The sequence below is a fragment of the Mobula hypostoma genome, chromosome 7 (genome assembly GCF_963921235.1).
Source record: "Mobula hypostoma chromosome 7, sMobHyp1.1, whole genome shotgun sequence".
Classification (NCBI taxonomy): Eukaryota; Metazoa; Chordata; class Chondrichthyes; order Myliobatiformes; family Myliobatidae; genus Mobula; species Mobula hypostoma.
In genome coordinates this window covers 76,890,049-76,912,099 of record NC_086103.1, presented here as the reverse complement: position 1 = coordinate 76,912,099, position 22,051 = coordinate 76,890,049, and the positions used below count along the sequence as shown (strand labels likewise).

Genomic DNA, 22,051 nt, shown 5'->3' with positions numbered 1-22,051 from the left:
AGACCAAGGAACTGAAAGCAGACTGTTGGAGGCAACTTATTTTTTACTCTATCTTACTTCTCTTCTAATACTTGCATATAAGAACATAAGAAATAGGAGCAGGAATAGGCCGTCTGGCCCATCGAGCCTGCCCCACCATTCAATAAGATCATGGCTGAACTGTCCATAAACTCAGCTCCATCTACCTGCCTTTTCCTCCATAACCCTTAATTCCCCTACTATGTAAAAATCTATCTAACTGTATCTTAAATATATTTAGTAAAGAACTGCTTCCCTGGGCAGAGAATTCCACAGATTCACCACTCTTTGGGAAAAACAGTTTCTCCTCATCTTCACCCTAAATCTTCTCCCCTGAATCTTGAGGTAATGTCTCCTAGTTCTAGTCTTACCTACCAATGGAAACAACTTTCCTACTTCTATCTTATCTATCCCTTTCAAAATTTTGTATGTTTCTACAAGATCCCCTCTCATTCTTCTGAACTCCAGAATATAGTCCCAGATGACTTAATCTCTCCCCATAGATTAACCCCTTCATCCCTGGAATCAACCTGGTGAACCTCCTCTGCACTGCCTCCAAAGCCAGTATATCCTTCAAGTATGGAGACCAGAAATGCACACAGTACTCCAGGTGCAGCCTCACCAGCACCCTGTATAGTTGCAGCATGACCTCCCTGCTCTTGAATCCAATCCCTCCAGCAACGAAGGCCAACATTCCATTCACCTTCTCAATAACCTGTTGTACCTGCAAGCTAACTTCTTGTGATTCATGAACAAGTACTCCCAGGTCCCTCTTCTGCATGCTGCAATCTTTCACCATTTAAATAATAATCTGCTCTTCTATTATTCCTTCCAAAGTGGATGATCTCACATTTACCAATGTTGTATTCCATCTGCCAGACCTTGGCCCACTCACTTAACCTATCTATATCCCTCTGCAGACTCTCCACATCCTCCGTACAATTTGCGTTTCCACTCAGTTTAGTGTCATCAGCAATTTTTGCTATGCTACACTCAGTCCCCTCTTCCAAATCATCAATGTAAATGGTAAACAGCTGCGGGCCCAGCACCAACCCCTGCAGCACCCCACTCACCACTGACTGCCAACCAGAGAAACACCCATTTATACCAACTCTCTGCCTTCTATTGGTTAACCAATCCACTATCCATGCCAATACACTTCCTCCGACTCCATGCATCCGTATCTTATTTATAAGTCTCTTGTGCGGCACCTTATCGAACACCTTCTGGAAATCCAAGTATACGACATTCACCTGTTCCCCTCTATCCACTGCATTCATTATGTCCTCAAAGAACTCCAGTAAGTTTGTCAGACAGGACCTGCCCATTCTGAATCCTTGCTGCGTCTGTCTAATGGAACCACTCCTTTCTAAATGTTTCGCTATTTCTTCCCTAACGACAGCATCAAGCATTTTCCCAACTACAGATGTTAAGCTAACTGGCCTATAGTTGCTCGTCAACATGAGGAAATCTGCAGATGCTGGAATTTCAAGCAACACACTCGTTTTGCTACTGTGACACTAATTTCCTTTGGGATCGATGAAGTATCTATCTAGACTTCAGGAGAGGGAAACCATAAGTCCATGAGCCAGTAATCAGAGGATCAGAGGTGGAGAGGGTCAGTAACTTTAAATTCCTGGGTGTCACTTACACATTTAGTTTACAGATCCCATTTACAGTTACTGTTCTATAGATTTGCCAAGTATGCCCACAGGAAAAGAACCTCAGTTGTATGTGGTGACATGCATGTACTAATAATAAACTTTACTTTGAACTTTGAGGATCTTCACTACAAGCCATACGAGCTTTTTTTTTGCAGATCTGATCCACAACCTTGTAATGACTTCCAGCAGATTCTCCTGTAATTAATATTTCATCTGGTGTTTCACAATGATACATCTCCTACTTTGTCTGTTGACTCTCAGCACAAGTCATATTCCCAGCTATTACTTTCCAAATCCAAACAGTTAGTGCAGCAAATTTCCTATTTCTGAAGAATGCCCTTCATGTGCATTGGATTGCCAAAGGCATTCTCTTTTGTTAACATTCACCCTCACTGCAAACACACATCTGCAGCTACCTTATTCCCATGTATTGCTTTTCTGCAAATTTCCTTGTGCTTTCTGATTACGTGAAACATGCATGCGTAGGTTAAGGTGCTGACTCTTCCCTCAAATCTCCTGTTTAACTACAATCTCCACAGGCAAACCACATTCTTTGTGGGATGGCTGTCAATAAATTCCTACTTGAAACTATTCCTATGCACAACAATCTACATCATGATCACCACACACCTCTCAGAGATGGATCCCTCTCAGCCATTGCCTACCAGCTGAGATTCCTTGAGACATTCCAAACCCTCCCGACTAGGAGGGTCTCAACAACCTCACTGCACATTTTGAAAGACCTCAGTCTGAATCTTCTATCCTGATTGCTGGCCTGTGACCATAATAGACAAGTGAATCCTTCTAGCCTCACCTGGAGATCCAACAGTTAATTTCTCCCATAACTAACTCCTCCTTGCTAAAGTGTCCAACTTAATTTTGTTCTTCAACAGAACTAGTGAGGTATTTCATATATAGATACTCTGTACTCCGACTTCCCAAGCAATGTTTCTTCAATAAGCCAGAGTGAATTGCTGTTCCTCAGTATACAACTAGTACTGTCAAGCTTTCTTGCTCACCATCACTGTGGTGGATAAAGAAAACGGTCCAAAGGGAAGAATAACAAATTATAACAACCATAGCAGATTTAAGTGATGGTGGTTGAGAGGGCAGCAAGTAGAACGAAGCAAGGCGTCTTCAAAGTACCCAGCAGATTTCGGATGGCCCAGTAGCGCAGTGGTTAAAACTATGCTCATAGTACCAGCAACCAGGGCTTAATTCCGCTGGCTGTAAGGAGTTTGTACGTTCTCCCTGTGACAGTGTGGGTTTCCTCCAGGTGCTCTGGTTTCTTCCCACAGCCCAAAAACCTACTAATTGGTAGACTAGCAACACACATCAAAGTTGCTGGTGAACGCAGCAGGCCAGGCAGCATCTCTAGGAAGAGGTGCAGTCGACGTTTCAGGCCGAGACCCTTCACGTCGACTGCACCTCTTCCTGGAGATGCTGCCTGGCCTGCTGCGTTCACCAGCAACTTTGATGTGTGTTGCTTGAATTTCCAGCATCTGCAGAATTCCTGTTAATTGGTAGACTAATTGGTTATTGTGAATTAACCTGTGATTAGGCTCGGATTAAATCAGGGAACTATTGAACAGGGATTGAAAGGTCAGAGGGACCCATTCCACATTGTATCTCAATAAACAAATAAAAACCCTTGCATCTAACCCAACAGAATGATGGATAATCATTTTAACATCTAATCAATAAAATGAAATTCAATGTCCAATTGAAAAGAAAAAATATAAACTGAAAAAAATCTTGTAATCTGTTACTGACCTGTGACTCTCCTTTCTCAAGCTCAGCTTCTGTGAAGGGTCTAACCCGGAGGCAGATCTTAATTCTGTCTTCTGCAGAGGCCTGTACCGAATCAGAACTTAGCACATTGCTTGTTGGTGAGATGACAGAGAAGTCTGGTAATAGCTGCTTTTTCACATCACCACTGTTAAGGGCAGTTGATTCCCAAATGGCTGCCTCCTCTTCATCAGAGTACACATTTGGAGAAATTATACCTGTTGCCATTTTCATTCAGTTGCTCCTGTAAATACAAATCATTTAGTAACAATTCCTAGATTCATACATTTCTTACTAGTTTAGAAAGCGCAACAAGTGCAAAGCCAAGTAGTTCTACATCACTCATGACAAACAGAACCCGAGAAGAAAAGGGTTACAAAGGATTTATGCTTTGGGAAGGTAATAATTCATACAGCTTTAACCAACCAAATCTTAAAGCTACTAGTCTCAAATACAAAAAAAAGTACAAGCTTTTTGCAGTAACTTTGCATAAAGTTCCTCCCGCACCTCATTTGATACATCTGGCAGCAACTTTGCCATTACTTTAGCATTTGTCTGTTTTGCAAGGCCGAGTTGCAAGCTCGACACTTAACCCAGCATGGTGATACAGGTTTCCCCTGCCATCTGAAGGTACGGCGTTCCTATGAAATGGTTCGTACACCAAAAGGTCGTAAAGCGAAGAAGCAATTACCACTTACATGGGAAAATTTTCTGTGCGTTTGCAGACCCAAAAATAACCTACCAAATCATGCCAAATAACAGAAAACCTAAAATAACAGTAACATATAGTAAACAACACACATCAAAGTTGCTGGTGAACGCAGCAGGCCAGGCAGCATCTATAGGAAGAGGCGCAGTCGACGTTTCAGGCCGAGACCCTTCGTCAGGACTATCCTGTTGTGAACATATAGTAAAAGCAGGAATGATATGATAAATACACAGCCTATATAAAGTAGAAATATTTTTCCAATCATTGCTGAACTGTTCTCCGTAGTGAAAATCTCACACAAGTGCTGTCGGCCCAGATCAGTGCCGATTTCCGACTGCGTCATCTCTGATCTGGGCCGACATTTACGTGTGGGGTGGCACCTAATTAATTAACATGTTTATTTCGGCTTTTTTCTTAAAGATGTACTGTGTGCCTCCCCGGCTACTGCTGCATTCTCCGCGAATCAGTACAGTCTCTGTCCGTGACCTGGGTGTTGGTGTGGTGGGACAATGGGGTGTCATCGTCGTCTGTTTCCATTAGAGCAGGCAGCTCATCTTCTCCTGTGACTGCCCGCCTCGATGTCAAAGGTCAAGGATTGTCATCTGCTGTGGCTGATGTGGAAAGCTTGCTTGACCGCTGAGCCTCGCGCATTTTTCTATCATACAGTTCTTTGTAAGGACTCAAACCATCTTGCAAATATCCCCTAAACCTACATACCCTTTCAAAATTAAAGTCATACTTTATCATTACTCATTCGGTTTTGATTGTTATCCTTTCCTCTTCCAATTGCATCAGCTCTTCATCTATCAGTTCCTGGTCATGGGATGCCAAAACCTCTTCAACATCATCTTCGTCAATTTCCACAAGCCAAACTCATTTTGTCCTTGCTTCGTTCACCAAGATCGAAACGCTTAATTATGTCTAGTTTTACGCTAAGTGTAACACCCTTACGAGCTCTTTTAGGCTTTTCCGACACCATAGAACTCATCTTGCAAAGGACTGCTCACAGGCACATTTTAAGCAATGCCAGTGAGAATGCCGTTCCTAATCCGGGGGAGAGCGGCTGCTCAGGGCGCGCGCTGCCTTTTATCGCACACTGATTTCTTTATCGTGCGCTGAACTTTTTTTTCATAACAGTGAAAACACCTTCTGAAAGCAAAAACAGGGTACTATTGTAGGTCTTTCATAACAGTGAGGTTTCATAAAGCAAACATTCGAAAAGCGGGGGACACCTGTACTTGTGCAAGGAGTCAGCTGAATTTGAACCTGGGACCACCTGAAGTCCGGTGCAGCTGCCACTACACCACCAGCAGAGTTTGTCAACTTTGAATATACAGTACAAAAGTTTTGCTATTCTGTATCTTTGTCAGAGCTGGCCCTTCAGCAGTGAAAAGACAAGTGGGTCTACAATGCATTGAAATGGGTAAAGCTACTGGGATTTTTCAAAAAAAAAATGTTTGATTCATTGTGCACAAGATTTTTGAATAAAGCTTTAGAATTATCCATGTTATGCATTATTTATTCCAGGCAAGGAAACAGTATGGAGCACATACAATATATGGACAAGCATGGCATGAAACAGAACAGCATTGCCCTTAGCTGTGAAGATGAATGCCATAAGCTACTGTACTTGTCATGCTTGTTGAGGGGCAAGACTAAAAGAACTCCCTTATTCTCGGTAATGTTAATGTGCAAACTCAGTCACGAGACTATATTTCAGCTTGGGATGAGAGGAACTAAAGAAATGTGCATTCAAATCACTGAGCATCGTTAGAAGCTCAGATTCAGTCCAACCACATCAGGAACCTGGGAATTTATAATAAAACGCAAGCTCTTCAGGTCTGTGTGGAACAGGTGGAGATTACCTTCAGGCAAAAAAAAAGCATTGAAATTGAGAAAAAGGACAAAAGTGTGCCTGCTTTAAATAAAGCCATGTAAACACAAGAGTTCGCTCTTAGATAGATCACAAAATTTACACCCACTACAGTTTACTGGCACCAACATTTGTATAACGTGTTGGATTGAAGAACAACTTTCAAACTCCAATTATAGAAAATTACAAACTCAGGAATAGAATCAAAAGGTCAAAATAAAGAAAACAATAGCAAGTATATAATTCTAAATAATTTCCCTCAATTGCTGCAATTTTAGAGGCTCTCTGAAAACGTTGCTGAATAATTTCTCATGTGGCTCAACAGGACAAGCAACCAATCAGAGCTCAAGATTTCATATTTGAATGTGCATCTAAAAAAGGCACAAAAGAAACAACTGCCAACAAAAAAAAACACGAGGAGTTCTGGCCACACCTAACGTCAGCATTCATGCAGTTTTTGAGCAAATACTAGCAGCAAGGAGAAAGCAGCTAGCTCAGACTTCCTGGACATGACTTCGGCATGGGTTAACCATCACAGAAGCAGGCCTCAACTCTCCAGACACGACATTACTTCAGTATTCTTGAAGGGCTTGTACGAAAGTAGAAATTTGTGCAAGTTCTGTCAAGTTAGTGTTGCACACCACTCAGTGTTACTGGACATAATCAGTGGTTTCCTTGTGTACATGAAAGAACAAAATTTAGCTCTCGACTTCCACCCTGAACTGAAAATATTCTGTAAACTTAAAGGTTTCAGCACTTATATCAAAACCCCATTTATTCAATGTCACATACGGTCTTCATCATTTCAATCTGAACTCAGTTGAAACCCATGTCATTAAATCACACAAAAACTGCTTTTACTGAGAATTACTGAGGTCAGCAGAATAATTCACAATATCTGTAAAAAAAAAGTCAAAACTTATAATTCTCAGCAAGAATGAAAAAAATAACAACTCTTATAACTGAGTATGCATTCTTTGCCAGCTTTCTAACTGACTTATTGAGTTTAAGTGGGCCACAGAAGTTCCCTCTTTAACTGATGATTAATTTCAAAATACTAAAAATGCTCCTAGTTAGCAAACACTGAATACAGGACTTCACATCCAGACAGGCTTTGGAGTTAAGCCAGACACTGATCATTTTATAACTAGCCCAATCAGCTTACAAACCAAGCGTAAACAGAGGGCTCTAAATAACTTCAAGATGGTACATAATGATTTTGAGTAAACACTCCTATCACAAATTATGTTCTTCAAAATCAAGAGGAAGCAGTTACTTGCTACTATGCAGAGAGCAAAATGGATTCCATTCACCAGGGCTTCAAACACCACTGCTGCTGTGGTTACACAAATCATTTTGACTATTTAAATCTTTGCCTTAATTTCCCCCTTCCCAGCTCATGCAGGGATTATCATTAAATTTTAGCTGGTGACCTACCCAAAGCAGTGAAAGTTGCACAAGCACCAAGAAAGCATCCTCGTAGACAATTATTTCAACTGGAATTTTGGGAATGTTACCACAAAAAAAATTACATTCTCAAGTGACAATTTTTAACATAAAAGTTAGAATACTTAAGTGAAATAAAATAAAAATATTAAAATATGGCAACTTACAGGAAACTCAAAACCAAACGAATCTCTTAATTAGCTATATCACCATTGTCTCTTAAAGTGTTGAGTTCTGTTCATTTTAGGCTTGCTATTATTGATTTTCCCCAAGTCTTAGCATTTATATAGAAAAGCTTTGTGCCAGTTACTCTTTCAAATGTTTCAACGCAATGCAATGTAAACACTGAGGTTAAAAAGCCAATAACTGGAGCACGTGTGGATTAACAAATTAGTTGGCCATTGTGAATTACCTCTAGGGTAGGGGTTCCCAACCTGGGGAACACATCCCTCCTTCAGTTAATGGTAGGTGTGCACAGCACAAAAAAGGTTGAGAACCCCTGTTTTGAGACGAAGTCGAGTAGTAGATTGCGCAGAGAAATGGAGAAAAGAGGGATTAATGAAAGATTAGCGTCTGTGCATGGTTAAAGTACCCATTTCCATGTAATCTCTCTCTATTACTCAAACTAAGACCTGTGCACTGAAAGGCTCCAAAATTTTTCAGCAAACCCAAGGTCAAGCAGGATGTGAGCACAGGGGAAGTAGATATAATGTTTCTGGGACAAAACAAGACCAGATATTTGACAATAGGTCATTTAACAGAAACATGACTTCAGCTAAACAGTTTGAATTAAATCGGTTCCGGCAGAAAACTAATGAACACAGAACTCAATGTCTTCATTAACTGCTCCATTTATATGCGTTCTTTCTGCTCTGCCAATTAATCAGATTGGACAATATGGCACACCTAACAGACAGCAGTCCTTCAGGATTACAGAAGTTTCTTGAACCTACAACCTGACAGAAGCAACTGGTATCAGTTCAACCAAATTTAGGAGTACAGGGTTGTGGTCTGAATGCAGGCAAATGGGATCATGGATTAATAATATGAAAATAATGGGCCAAAGAGTCTATATATGTGGTAAACAAACTCCAATTAATTTTTTTTTTTAAAAAAAGCACTGATTTTCATGGAAATCTGAAACATTTGAGATTGATAGGCAATAGAGTGGCAATTGGAGGCAAGATATAAATGACAATATAATTGAGTTAGAAATTTTGTAATACAAATGACCCACTGTGCCTTGTCTCCAGCCTTATTCCACTTTCAAACACTTCAGATGTAAACCTGCAGGTCACATCTCTGCTTCTGAGGTTTACACTGAGCAGAAAATCCGCAGGATGAGCCAAACAAGTCAGAGGGCGAGTATTATGCAACCCACAACCTTTCCACTCCCCAAACAATTCCGTCACTCAATCACACATTAAAGTCAATTTATAGTAGCCATTTATCCCATCAACCACATCTCAGGAGCCTGATGGAATGCTCTTCGTTGCCTGAATTAATGCAGCTCCAAATACTCGGCACTGTCCCAAACAAAGCAGCCCACTTGCTTGGCATGTGAAACATTCATTCCTTACATGGTCAGTGCACAGTACTAGGAATGTCCACCATCTGTAAAATGCACTAGTTATCCATGCAGGCACCTCTAACGTAACCCAAACTCATATGCCTACCACCAAGGTCAAGGGCTGTAGGCATGAATGAAAACACTTGCAGGTTCCTTTACACCAAACTGCCTTGGAAATTTCTTCATTTTTTGCTGAGACTAAATCTTAGAACCACCTCCCAGAGTATCATGGGAGTACCTTCACCAGATGTTCAAGTGCAAGTCACCAAATTACAAAAGGCAATTAGGGATGGACAATCAGGACTAGTCTCGCCAGTGTTACCCAATTAAAACGTAAGCATACAAACAATTCAAATTCTTTCAAGAGCTGTCTTTACCAGCAAATTCCAGAACCCCTCCAGATGAATTTGTTTCCAGAACATCTCTAATCTTTGGACCATTACTTTATATCTATGTGACTGGGCTCTGACTTCTCCACCAAGGTGAATAGATCTACCCAACAACTCAGTTAGGCCTCCCCTTAGCATCTGCTGTTACGATGGATAGTGCCAGAAGTGGATGTGGATGAATAATCCTGCTCTCGGCACAACGTAGCCTGTACAATTTTACAAACACTTACAGTATTGCATCTTATTGGGTGGCTCTTCGTGCTTATCAAACACCTTCATTCCAAGAAATGAGAATAAAAGGATCCCCATTTTCCCCCATCCATACTTTGAAGCACTGAAGCTAAATCTGAGGCCTGAATAAACCCATAAAAGTAATCCATTTAATTACTTTGCGAATTTGTTTAAAATAGCTGAAACAAAATTAATCTCATCAGTTCATAGAGAACTGGACCTCTATATCAAAGCAAAGGATTTTTGGAGATACCAGAGAACATCACTTACTCCAAAAAAAAACTGCGTTTTGCTTCACATTCTCATGCCTCAAGGCTGTGTGCTCAGCCCTCTTCTGTACTCCCTTTTCACCTATAACTGCGTTCCTGTACATGGTTCTAACTCCATAATCAAGTTCACAGATGGCATCACGGTGGTTGGCCTGATCAGAGGGGATGACGAGACGGCCTACAGGGACGAGGTCCAGCACCTGGCTGCATGGTGTGCCGACAACAATCTAGTCCTTAACACCCAGAAGACCAAGGAGATCATTGTGGACTTCAGGCATGCTAGGAGCCACACTCACGTCCCCATCTACATCAATGGAACTGTAGTGGAGTGTGTATCAAGCTTCAAATTCCTTGGTGTCCATATTTCCAAGGATCTCACCTGGCCCCTGAACTCCTCCATCCTGATCAAAGTGGTGCAACAGCACCTTTATTTCCTGCAGAGCATGCAGAAAGCTCACCTCTGTCCCAGGATACTGACGGACTTTTACCGCTGTACCATTTAGAGCATACTCACCAACTGCATCTCAGTGTGGTATGACAATTGTCCTGTATCAGACCGCAAAGCACTCCTGCAGGTGGTGAAAACTGCCCAGCAAATTATCGGCACCCAATTGCCCACCATTGAGAACATCTACTATAAATGCTGCCTGGGCAGGGCGAAAAGCATTATCAAGGATGCATCTCACCTTAACCATGGACTTTTTACTCTCCTCCCATCCAGTAGGCGCTACAGGAGCCTCTGTTCCCACACCAGCAGGCACAGGAAGAGCTTCTTCCGAGGCTGTGACCCTGCTGAACCTCACATCACAGCGCTAAGCAATATTGCACCCATATTGTACTGTCTCAGTACTTTTATATTTGTGCTGTAGCAATTTTTATTCATAGTTATTTGTAAATAACACTATTCTTTGCATTTCTGGTTAGATGCTAACTGCATTTCATTGGCTTTGTATCTGTACTCAGCATAATGACAATAAAGTTGAATCTAATCTAATCTAAATAGTTGCTGTTAGATTCCACTTCTCCACACAACAGCATGAAAATGCCAAACTCCAAACAAAATCAGATAGTCAGAACCACATACAAGCCAAAGCTAAACTTTAGCTACTCATCATTTAAACCCACACAGAAAAATTGCCTAACCATCCCTGATACATGGACCAGGGTGGATTCAGGAATTTGGAAATTTAAAAAAAATCACACATACAAATTGAGCCTCATAAATTCAAGAAATGCTGTAAAAACATAACAGAAGAGCTATCTAGTAAACTAGCTAACAATTAGAGTACAGGCTTTTTTGTAAAAGCATCTTTTGGATTCCAAAATTCCATTAGGTTGCCATGCACAATGATTTTTTTCTTGCTCCATTTAAGAGTCATTTTAAAATATTAGAAAACTCACTGCTAAGATGCACATCAGGAAATTTCAGGCAGGCACAATCATCCGCTCAATTAAAATCTATTCATAAACATGCTCCAAAAAAGTCAACACTTTTATTTTCCCCTGAATGAAAGCATTCCCTCCAGGCAGAATGGCACATTTAGTGGGTTCTATTATAGCTTATTTCCTCCCTCCCTTGCGGTGGCCTCTGTCAAATTGCTTCCATATCAACTGCTGTACAAGCCATCTGGTTACTGGTCGAGGAACCCCTCCAGTAATGAAACAAGCATGCAAACAGAATTTTCAGAAGTGAAACAGCCAACAAACACTTCAGAAGATAATATAAAGTTCAAGGAGGCAGATCACCAAAGAAAAATAATTATGTTGTAAACATGTTACGATACACATCCCTAATATACATTCCAGAAGAAAACATTGAAAAACCCCTGTAATAAGGCTGGGTTGCATCTGCCTGTTATACGACATTAATGTTGTTTGCATGGTGTTTGGACAAACTCCCTAGGACCATGTAGGTTGCCCCGATCCTTTCTTTCCCCACCCCCCAAACCTAAAGACATAGTAGGTACGAGGATAATCGGTTGATGTAAATTACTCCAGTACAGTTGAGTGATAGGAGAACCAGGGTGGAACCGATGGCAAAGCAAGAGAACAGATTACATGGGAATAGGATTGCTGGCATAAAACTCATAGCACAAAGACGAACTCGTCAATCTATTTCGTTCGGAACCTTGCACTTCATTCATTTACCTGCCATTTCTCTGTAACTCTACACCCTGCATTCCGCTGGTCCACCCTCCTTTCTTTACTACCTCTAGATACGGAATGATCCGTCTGTAGAGCAGGCAAACACGTGTTTTTCCCCCCCGCAATCTGCGTACGTGTGAAAATAACAGAGCAATTAGTAATTGTTATGAGAGCTACCATGGACCAGGTGAGCCAATGGATCGCCGCCAACCCCGAGCGCCGAGAAAACCAGTGGCAAATGATGAATACAACACCCCGGAGAGATGAGCAGCCGTGCTCACCTCCGACATCAGATTTATGAATGGTCCTCCTCACTCGCCTTTTGCACTACTTCTTTATGCTGTAACTAAAGTAATTTCCTGTTTTGTATTATACTGCTGGCCGCATAACAACAAACTCGACGATACACGCCTGTGATAATAAACCTGATTCTTGAATGGAGATTGTTAGTGCAAACTGCACAGCCTTCTGAGCAATGACTCCTTGCGTCTTTACCGATAGGACTGATGATCGGACAATCACCCCCACACACACTGAACCCTGGTACCGATAGGTATTCAGTTCATTGCCGGGGCCCGACCCATCCCACTCGGATAACATACCCCGCGCACTCAGGGAAGGCAGCGGAGGACGGAGGATGCAATCCGAGCAGTTAAACCGTCCAAACCACCTCAGGACCCAACCCGAGTCGAGCCTCACCTGAAGCCGCAGTCTCTCCGGATCACAAGGCCTCACTCATCCAGCCCGCAAGACCCGACCCGAGCTACTCTCTAACGACTCGCCTTTTTCAAACACCGCGCCGCTCCTGAAACCGTCCAATCGCGGTCACTTCCGGTGACCTCACTCTAGAGCATGCGCACTGTCACGTTGTGCCTTTTCGAACGTGAGTGGCACTGCTTTTCATGACGGCGACCGGAAGTCGCTCCTCTCATTTAAAAGGTTGCCAGCACGTGGATTCAGCAACAATTTGCATTTATCTGCCGCAATGTAAATATCCTAAATGCTTCGTAGAAGTGGGTCATTCAGGCAGTTAAATATTACAGTCAAACCGACTCAGAGTGTTATGGAGCCGGAACAGACCATTGGGTTTGCTATGTCCGTGACGGATCTATAATAATGTAATTTTCCTGCAATGGGCCCGTAGCCTTCTGTGCCCTAGTGTTTCAAATGCACAATTAAATATTTTTAATGCTTTGAGTATGGTTGCCTTCACTCCCCTCAGACAGTATGTTCTAAATTTCAAACACTCTGACTCTGAATCTCCTCCTACTTCTTACCTCAAATCAATGTTTTCTGATCATAATTAGAAAGTTTTCCCTGTAGCAAAGGTACTTACCCTATCTATGCTCCTCTTAGTTTTTGTTTCCAGTCTCTCTTCATATCTGAAAAGCTGCAATCCAGGCAACACCCGGGGAATCTCCTTAACTTCTCCCCTGTAATCACAGTTTTCCTATAGTCTGACAACCAGAATTGAGCTCTCTGCCTTTCCCTCTTATCTCCAAATATAAAATGTCTATCATTTCTAACTTATTAAGATCATCTGTCTGGTATGTTAACTGTTTCTATCCTCGCTGTATTTCTCTGAAAGATAGTGAAAGACTTTGCTTGGCATGCCATCCATATAGATGCTACCTGTCCTCCATTGTTTTTCTAGCATTTTCTATCTTGATGACAGTATAAAGAATTAAAAGAGTGTTAGAATTCTAAACTGATTTGAATTAGGTTTTTATCAATCCTGTCTGGAAATAGAGAAATTGTGTTTGTTTTTCCATCATTTAGTAATAAAATCTATTGACTCAGAATTTTAAAACAGTTTAGAATGAACAAAAAAAATATACTTTTGAAACAAAGACAAAAAGATTCCTCAGAGATTTGTGCTCATGACAGACTCTATTCCAAAAATAAATATTTGTGCCTTAAATTTTTGGACCCTTTGATTTTCTGAGCAGTAATAACACCTCTTCATTGACATTCAACTCAGGCACACCTAAAGGATGCATGCTTAACCCACTGCTCTTCAAACTCTACACTCATAGGCTAGGCACAGCTTAAATGCTCTCCTATAAATTTCTCTATTATGTCACCATTGTTGGCAGAATCTCAAATGATGACAAGAGTGAGTTAGATCAGCTAGTGAGTGGTGTCACAACCACAAATTGCACTCATTGTCAGCAAGAGCAAAGGATTGATTGTGAACTTCAGGAAGGGGAAGTCTGTAGGACACACCCCAGTCCTCTGTGAGGGTGAGCAGCTTCAGGTTGCTGGGCATCAACGTCTCAGAGGATTTATCCCGAGCCCAACAAACCGATGCAATCACTAAGGTGGCACACCAGAGGTTCTACTTCAATAGGTCTTTCAGAAGATTTGGTACGTCACTGAATACTCTAGCAAATTTCTGCAGAGGTACAGTGGAGAGCATCCTGACTGATTGCATCACCACCTAGCGTGGAGATGCCAATTCACTGGATCAAGAGAGGCTGCGAACTCGGCCAGTTCCATCACAGTTACAACCACCATCAGAACGCCTTCAAAAGGCAGTGCCTCAAGGTGTCAGCATCCATCATTAAGAACCACCACCATCTGGGACACGACCTTCTTCTCATTACAGTACTACCGTTGGGGAAGATATACAAAAGCCTGAAAATCCACACTCAATGTTTTAGGAACAGCTTTGTTCCCTCAGCCATTAATTATCTGAATGATCCATGGAAACTACTTCACTATTCCACTTTTGCACTGTTTTATTGTAACTTATAGTAATTTTTTTTACATCTTGCCCCGTACTGCTGCCACAAAACAATGACATGTCAATGATAATAAGTTGGATTCTGATTCTTGAATGTTTAACTCTTTGGGCTTTTCTGTAGTTGAGAATAACTCATTCCTCAGAAACAGATTGGAATGCTGAGCCTACTGGGCCTGAACACCTCCCTCTGCAACTGGATCCTAGACTGCCTGACTGGGAGACCTCAGTCAGTCCGGGTCGGAAGCAGCATCTCCAACACCATCATACTGAGCACAGGGGCCCGCCAGGGCTGTGTGCTCAGTTCACTCTGCTGACCCACGACTGTGCTGCAACACACAGCTCGAACCACATCGTCAAGTTCGCCGATGACACGACCGTGGTGGGTCTCATCAGCAAGAATGATGAGTCAGCATAATGAGAGGAGGTGCAGCAGCTAACGGACTGGTGCAGAGTCAACAACCTGTCTCTGAATGTGAACAAAACAAAAGAGATGGTTGTTGACTTCAGGAGGACACGGAGCAACCACTCTCTGCTGAACATCGACTCCTCCGTAGAGATCGTTAAGAGCACCAAATTTCTTGGTGTTCACCTGGCAGAGAATCTCACTTGGTCCCTCAACACCAGCTCCATAGCAAAGAAAGCCCAGCAGCGTCTCTACTTTCTGCGAAGGCTGAGAAAAGTCCATCTCCCACTCCCCCATCCTCACCACATTCTACAGAGGTTGTATTGAGAGCATCCTGAGCAGCTGCATTACTGCCTGGTTTGGAAATTGCACCATCTTGGATCATAAGACCCTGCAGCGGATAGTGAGGTCAGCTGAGAAGATCACTGGGGTCTCTCTTCCCGCCATTACAAACATTTACACCACACGCTGCATCCGTAAAGCAAACAGCATTATGAAGGACTCCACGCACCCCTCATACAAACTCTTCTCCCTCCTGCCATCTGGCAAAAGGCACCGAAGTATTCGGGCTCTCACGACCAGACTATGTAACAGTTTCTTCCCCCAAGTCATCAGACTCCTCAATACCCAGGGCCTGGCTTGACACCAACCTACTGCTGTCTACTGTGCCTATTGTCTTGTTTATTATTTATTGTAATGCCTGCACTGTTTTGTGCACTTTATGCAGTCCTGGGTAGGTCTGTAGTCTCGGGTAGTTTTGTGTTGTTTTACGTAGTTCAGTGTAGTTTTTGTATTGTTCATGTAGTACCGTGATCCTGAAAAACGTTGTCTCATTTTTACTGTGTACTGTACCAGCAGTTATGGTCGAAATGACAATAAGAAGTGATTTGACTTGACTTGACTAATGGATGGTCACTTAAAATTGAAACAGAAAATTCTAGAGATATTTAGTTGGGCAGGTAGCCCTGAGAAGACAGGAAGGGTTAATGACTCTTCGCATTCATACATTGCTTTGAGACACAGATAAAAAGCTCTAGGATCTCGGGTCAGGCAGCATCTGTGGCAGGAAACGAACATTTCAGACTGTTCCTCCAGCTTTCTGTGTATTGTTTCAGATCCCAACACCTGCAGCGTCTTGTGTTTCCATTGTTTCAAGTCAGTACAATTAGAACAGCACAAAACTATTTGTTTTCACAAATCACATCGTTTCAGTATGTTTATGAGGTGTCAAGTATTTGAAGACCACATCTGTTCGAAAGTTTTGATCAGTTTTTTTTTGTTTCCTGGTTTCTCATCTGCCAACACTTGACTTAAATAGATCAATCATGAATATGCACTGTCTGTATCACTGAAAGGCCACAATAGTATCTATAGATGGTAAAATATATACGTTCATCAAAGCTTACCCCAACAAATTCTATAAATTTCTGAAGAAAAGTACTCAATAAATAAAATCCTGCCAAAAGGTCTCGGCCCAAAACATTGAATGTACTCTTTTCCATAGATGCTGCCTGACCCACTGAGTTCCTCCAGCATCTTTTGTGTTGCTCGGCTTTCAGAATCAGATTTATTATCTCCAGCATTTGTCGTGAAATTTGTTAACTAAGCAGCAGCAGTTCAATGCAATACATAATATAGAAGATAAATAAATAAATTGCAGTAGACATATATTGAATTGATTAAAAATCGTGCAAAAACAGAAATAGTATATATTTAAAAAGAGAGGTGGTGTTCACAGGTTCAATGTCCATTTAGGAATCAGATGGCAGAGGGAAAGAAGTTGTTCCTGAATCGCTGAGTGTGTGCCTTCAGGCTTCTGTATCTCCTACCTGATGGTAACAGTAAGAAAAGGGCATGCCCTGGGTGCTGGAGGTCCTTAATCATGGATGCTGCCTTTCTGAGACACCGTTCCGTGAAGATGTCCTGCGTACTTTGTAGGCTAGTACCCAAGATGGAGCCAACTAAATTTTTTGACCCTCTGCAGCTTCTTTTAGTCTTGTGCAGTAGCACCCCCCCCACCCCACATACCAGACAGTGATGCAGCCTGTCAGAATGCTCTCCACGGTACATCTGTAGATGTTTTTGAGTGTATTTGTTGACATACCAAATCTCTTCAAACTTCTAATGAAATATAGTCGCTGACTTGCCTTCTTAGGTTAGGTCCTCAGATCTTGACACCCAGGAACTTGAAACTGCTCATTCTCTCCACTTCTGGTCCCTCTATGAGGATTGGTATGTGTTCCTTCGTCTTACCCTTCCTGAAGTCCACAATCAGCTCTTCCAGCATCTACAGATTTTCTCTTGTTTGCAATTAATATTATCACGACTTCAAAATTAGAAACAGTAGGCCATTCAGCTTCTCATGTCTGCACTGATGCAATAGCTTCTATACCTGCACTTATCCCAAATTATTTGATTCCTTTAATATCTAAAAAGCTGTACATCTTCGTCTGACATAAACTAAGCAACAGGTCTCTGCTAAACCTTTACAATTTCCTTTTCCATTATTTAAAAAATGGGGTGTATGGGGTGGCTGGGTCTTGACTAAATATCAGGAAATGCCAATAACGATTATATAGCTTTTCCCACCCAGGACAATTACCCAAGGGCAATTGAATATCAAAATGATGTCTTTTTATGTTTTAATGATTTCACTAAAGCATTCGACAAAGTGCAACATGAAACATTATTTAAAATTCTCACTAAACTAAACATTGACGGAAAGGACCAACAACTGCTTCAAAATTTATATTGGAATCAAATGGCAGCGGTAAAAATTGATGATAATATAAGCAGTTGGACTAAAATTCAAAGAGGAGTTAGACAGGGATGCGTTGCCTCACCGGAATTATTTAATATCTATAGTGAGCTGATTCTCAGAGAAATAGAAGACCTAAATGGGATAAAAATTGGAGGTGTTAACATCAACAATATAAGATATCCAGTCGATACCATCCTCACAGCAAGTGCTGCAGAAGACCTACAAATCCTCCTAGACAAAGTAGTACAAACAAGTGCAGATTTTGGTCTAACCATCAACTAAAAAGAACAGATGTATGGTAATATCAAAACAGCAGGATACTCCCAACTGCCAATTGTACATCGGTAACCAAGAGATTGAACAAAAGACCTGCTTGGTAGTTTTATATCACAAGATGCTAATAATAGAAATAAAAAGAAGAATTGTCATTGCCAAAATCAATTTCCAAAAAATGAAACCCATTTTTACCAACAGATATATTTCTATGACAACAAGGCTTAGGCTACTAAAATGTTACATCTGGTCAATCTTGCTGTATGCTTCCGAAACATGGACTATAACACCAGAACTCCGAAGAAACTTAGAAGCAACAGAAATGTGGTTTCTTAGAAGAATGCTGAAAATGTCATATAGAGATAGGGTAACTAATGAGACAGTACACCAACGTGCCCATACAAAAAGATCTTTAATGAGAACATTAAATGAGAGGAAATTTAAATTCCTGGGCCATGTCATCAGAAAGGGAGAAATAGAATGCCTTACATTACAAGGCCGTATGCCTGGGAAACGCGGTAGAGGAAGGCAAAGAAGAAAATATATGGACACTGTGAAAGAACTTAACGGATCTAAGTGTGCGAGATATCATTGACGCTGCGAAGGATCGTTCGATGTGGAGAGCCACGATCACCCAAGCGTGTAACGCGCAAGGCACATGAAGATTTTAAAAGCACACCGCTTATGTATTTTCCCACCAACCAAAATACTGTTGGCGCTGCAAAATGATGTGAAGCGTCAGGTGAATCCTTACACTGCACATAGATGTTAGTGCCTACAATAAAACTGCAATCTATTTAATATCCAGGAAAAAAAATCATGTATAAATATGTTTCAGTTAAAAAACGCACTTTTATGTTATTTCGATAGTATAAGAACACTTGGAAAAAAGTTGACTACAGCACTTTCTATGATATTTCGATAACAAAAGAAAATCGCTGTAAAAGAAAACACTGGAGAATGCGGGCATCGATCCCGCTACCTCTCGCATGCTAAGCGAGCGCTCTACCATTTGAGCTAATTCCCCGCACGGAATAGTTACCTCCGTCACGTCCTTTGGAAGAGCGTCATCCAATTTCAATTCAAATGAGAACGGTGTGTCCTGAAGGTCATTTTGATGGGTTTATCTTATCGTCATTCAGTACAGCCATAAACCAGAATGGTTGGCGTCGGGCAGCGATACATTAGGCTGCAGAAGGTGGAGGCACTTACACCAGAAACGGAGACTGTATCTCCCATAATAAAATCCTGTATCGTACTCCCGGCGCACAGTGTGTGTGCACGCCCACTTCCTTTCTGGTGTATGTATAAATAAATATTATTCCTAACACTTGCACAAGTCACCAACGTTCACTCAAAATACAACCATATTTACGTAGGACAGGATGTACATTTCTCTCTGCCCCAGAAGAATGGCACTCAATAAATCTGCAATGAGAAAAGTAGAGGGCTATGGGTGAACCTAGGTAACTTCTAAAGTAAGTACATGTTCGGCACAGCATTGTGGGCCGAAGGGCCCATATTGTGCTGTAGGTTTTCTATGTTCGAAGTATATTGAAACGCAGAATAATAAATGAACATTTTTTTAAATCTGCAGATATTGCAAATCTGAAATACAACTATAAAATGTTGGAATCTCTTAATGTCAGGTAGTGCCCGTAGAAACAAGAGAAAAATCTCCAGATGCTGGAAATCCGAGCAACACACCTAAAATGCTGGAGGAACTCCGCAGGCCAGGCAGCATCTATGGAAAAAGGTACCGACGACTGCATTTTTTTCCATAGATGCTGCAGTATCCGTAGAAGGTTTTTTTTTTGCCTGGGATCTTTGGTCACAACCAGAAATATGCATTTTGTCCATTGAAACTTATGAGGTTAGATGTTTGGAGTAAACTCGCTGCCTTTCAGTATCAAAAATCGGATTTCACGCGGCGTTTCCCTTAAGAATTACAGCATGATACCAGCTGTCTCGTCGATGTGGCTCTCTGTAGGAGCGTGCAATCTATACTATGCTCTAGATCTCTTTGTCTGGTCCTGCAGTTTCTCCCTCCCTCAGTATCTGTGCAATGCCAGAGATTTGTGGCAGCGGCTTTGAATTTTATTATGGCAGCTCGGGAGTTAATAAACCACGGAATTAATACAATGCCGGTGTATGTAATGGCAGGCATGAAAATGCAGACATCCCACCCTGCAAAAATTCATTTCAGGGAGGTAGCACCACCACCCCCGCCCCCCGCAACCCCATATCCCCCCTCCCCGGTCGACCTCCAAGGGTGTATGAATACAGGACATTTGATTATGAAAGAACACAACAATTTATTTGATCACATATTGAAACTATTTACACACACACACACACACACTCCTTGTTGAGTATTTTGTTAGCAGTCTCAATGCTAATAGCTAAATGCTAATGCAAATAGCTTTTTTATTCCTTTTGAAAACTTTCCTTGTACAGTACTGTGATGAGGCTTGCTTGGCAGATTTGAGCATTTTGCCAGAAGTCTCAACCTCATAGCAGTCTGTGTCAATGAATGTGTTAATTTTGCAAGACATCAGATTCATAAGTGTTTTATGAGACAGTTGACCTCTGAATTCTGGCTTAATGTGACGCACCATGCTGAATGCCCTTTCTACATCACAATTAGAGTTTGGCAGCACCAAAAGCGGCTTCATCAACTGGCAGAGCTCTTTGAATCTCACCTGCCCTGTGCTCACAGATTTTACTTTGGACAGCTTCCCCCAGAACTCATCAACTGGCAAACTTTTGTAGTTTAGCACCAGTCCTTCAAGGTTAGTTGAGACATAATCCAGGACTTCCAAGTGGAGCTGTTCTCTTGCATCTGCCTTGATCACATTTGGAAATCTCTCTGCCAAAGTCAAAATCTGCTCTGGATTCACCTCATCTTGTTTCTCTGTATTGACCACTGACAGATTTTTCAAGATTTGGTCTCTCATTGGGAACTTCTCCAAGATTTTTCGAAAACTGCTGACAAAGAATGCTCTGGCATCTTTGAAGAACTGCTTTGTCTTGTAAGGGGGGGATCTCTTGTGCTTCCTCGCTTAGCACTGCCTCCTTGCCAGATACCCAGTAAAAAGCTCTTCATCTGGGCGGTGAATTTCATGGTTGCTCACATCTATCTCCTGAATGTTCTGTTCTCTCAATACCTTTGGCTCAATAAATCTGCTTGATATGTCATGCAGGAGCTCTTCTACACTCTGATCCAACTTGAAGAGGATAGGTGCCTTGTTTTGAAAAATCAAATTGAATTTGTCAAAACATTGTGTGACATTATGGAGAAAGCATGTGTATATTTTCATTTGGGGGTCTTTCAGCCTATTCTGATTCTGAGATGACTTCTGATTCTCACTCTTTGACTCAAAATATGAAATAAAGACTGACCATTGGTGGAGCAGATGGTCCAAATCTTTTTCTAAAGAAAGCCAGCGTGTAGGACAATGCTTTTGTACTCTCTGCTGGACAACATTGCAGAACTCTTGAAACTGTTTTACGTTTTCTCTTCGTTTGGGACTTTTCTCAAAGTAGTAGTAGATGTCAACGAGCAGTTCCTCAGGTGACATTGAGAGCTCCTTAGCAGCAGTTTTGCCACAAATGTTGACCAGGTGACTTGGACAGCTAACGCTGTAAATATGAGGGGCCTGTGCTTTTAATCTTGATAAGACAAGTGTTGTTTTTGCCAATCATCACATTGCAGTTGTCACTGCTAAATCCTACACAATTAGACCATTCAAGGCCTTTGTCATGC

General features: G+C 41.6%; 1 protein-coding gene and 1 non-coding gene across 8 annotated transcripts in view; both read right to left on the bottom strand.

Moving 5' to 3' along the window:
- The window catches only part of kif20a (kinesin family member 20A), a 61,310-nt gene that overhangs the window by 27,360 nt on the left and 11,899 nt on the right, over window positions 1-22,051 (bottom strand). For 3 of the 7 annotated variants that reach the window (XM_063053643.1, XM_063053648.1, XM_063053650.1), the window contains exons 1-2: window positions 12,802-12,934; window positions 3,456-3,714 (exon numbers count right to left, since the gene is read on the bottom strand). In XM_063053643.1, coding sequence (XP_062909713.1) covers window positions 3,456-3,704 — 249 coding nt within the window. In that variant the 5' untranslated portion in view covers window positions 3,705-3,714; window positions 12,802-12,934. Of the gene's footprint in view, window positions 1-3,455; window positions 3,715-12,105; window positions 12,215-12,279; window positions 12,492-12,801; window positions 12,935-19,327; window positions 19,465-22,051 lie in introns of those variants that run through there. The other 4 variants (XM_063053644.1, XM_063053645.1, XM_063053647.1 and 1 more) reach the window with 4 other exon arrangements.
- trnaa-agc (transfer RNA alanine (anticodon AGC)) lies at window positions 19,240-19,312 on the bottom strand. Its single transcript has one exon. It is a non-coding gene; the product is annotated as a tRNA-Ala (tRNA).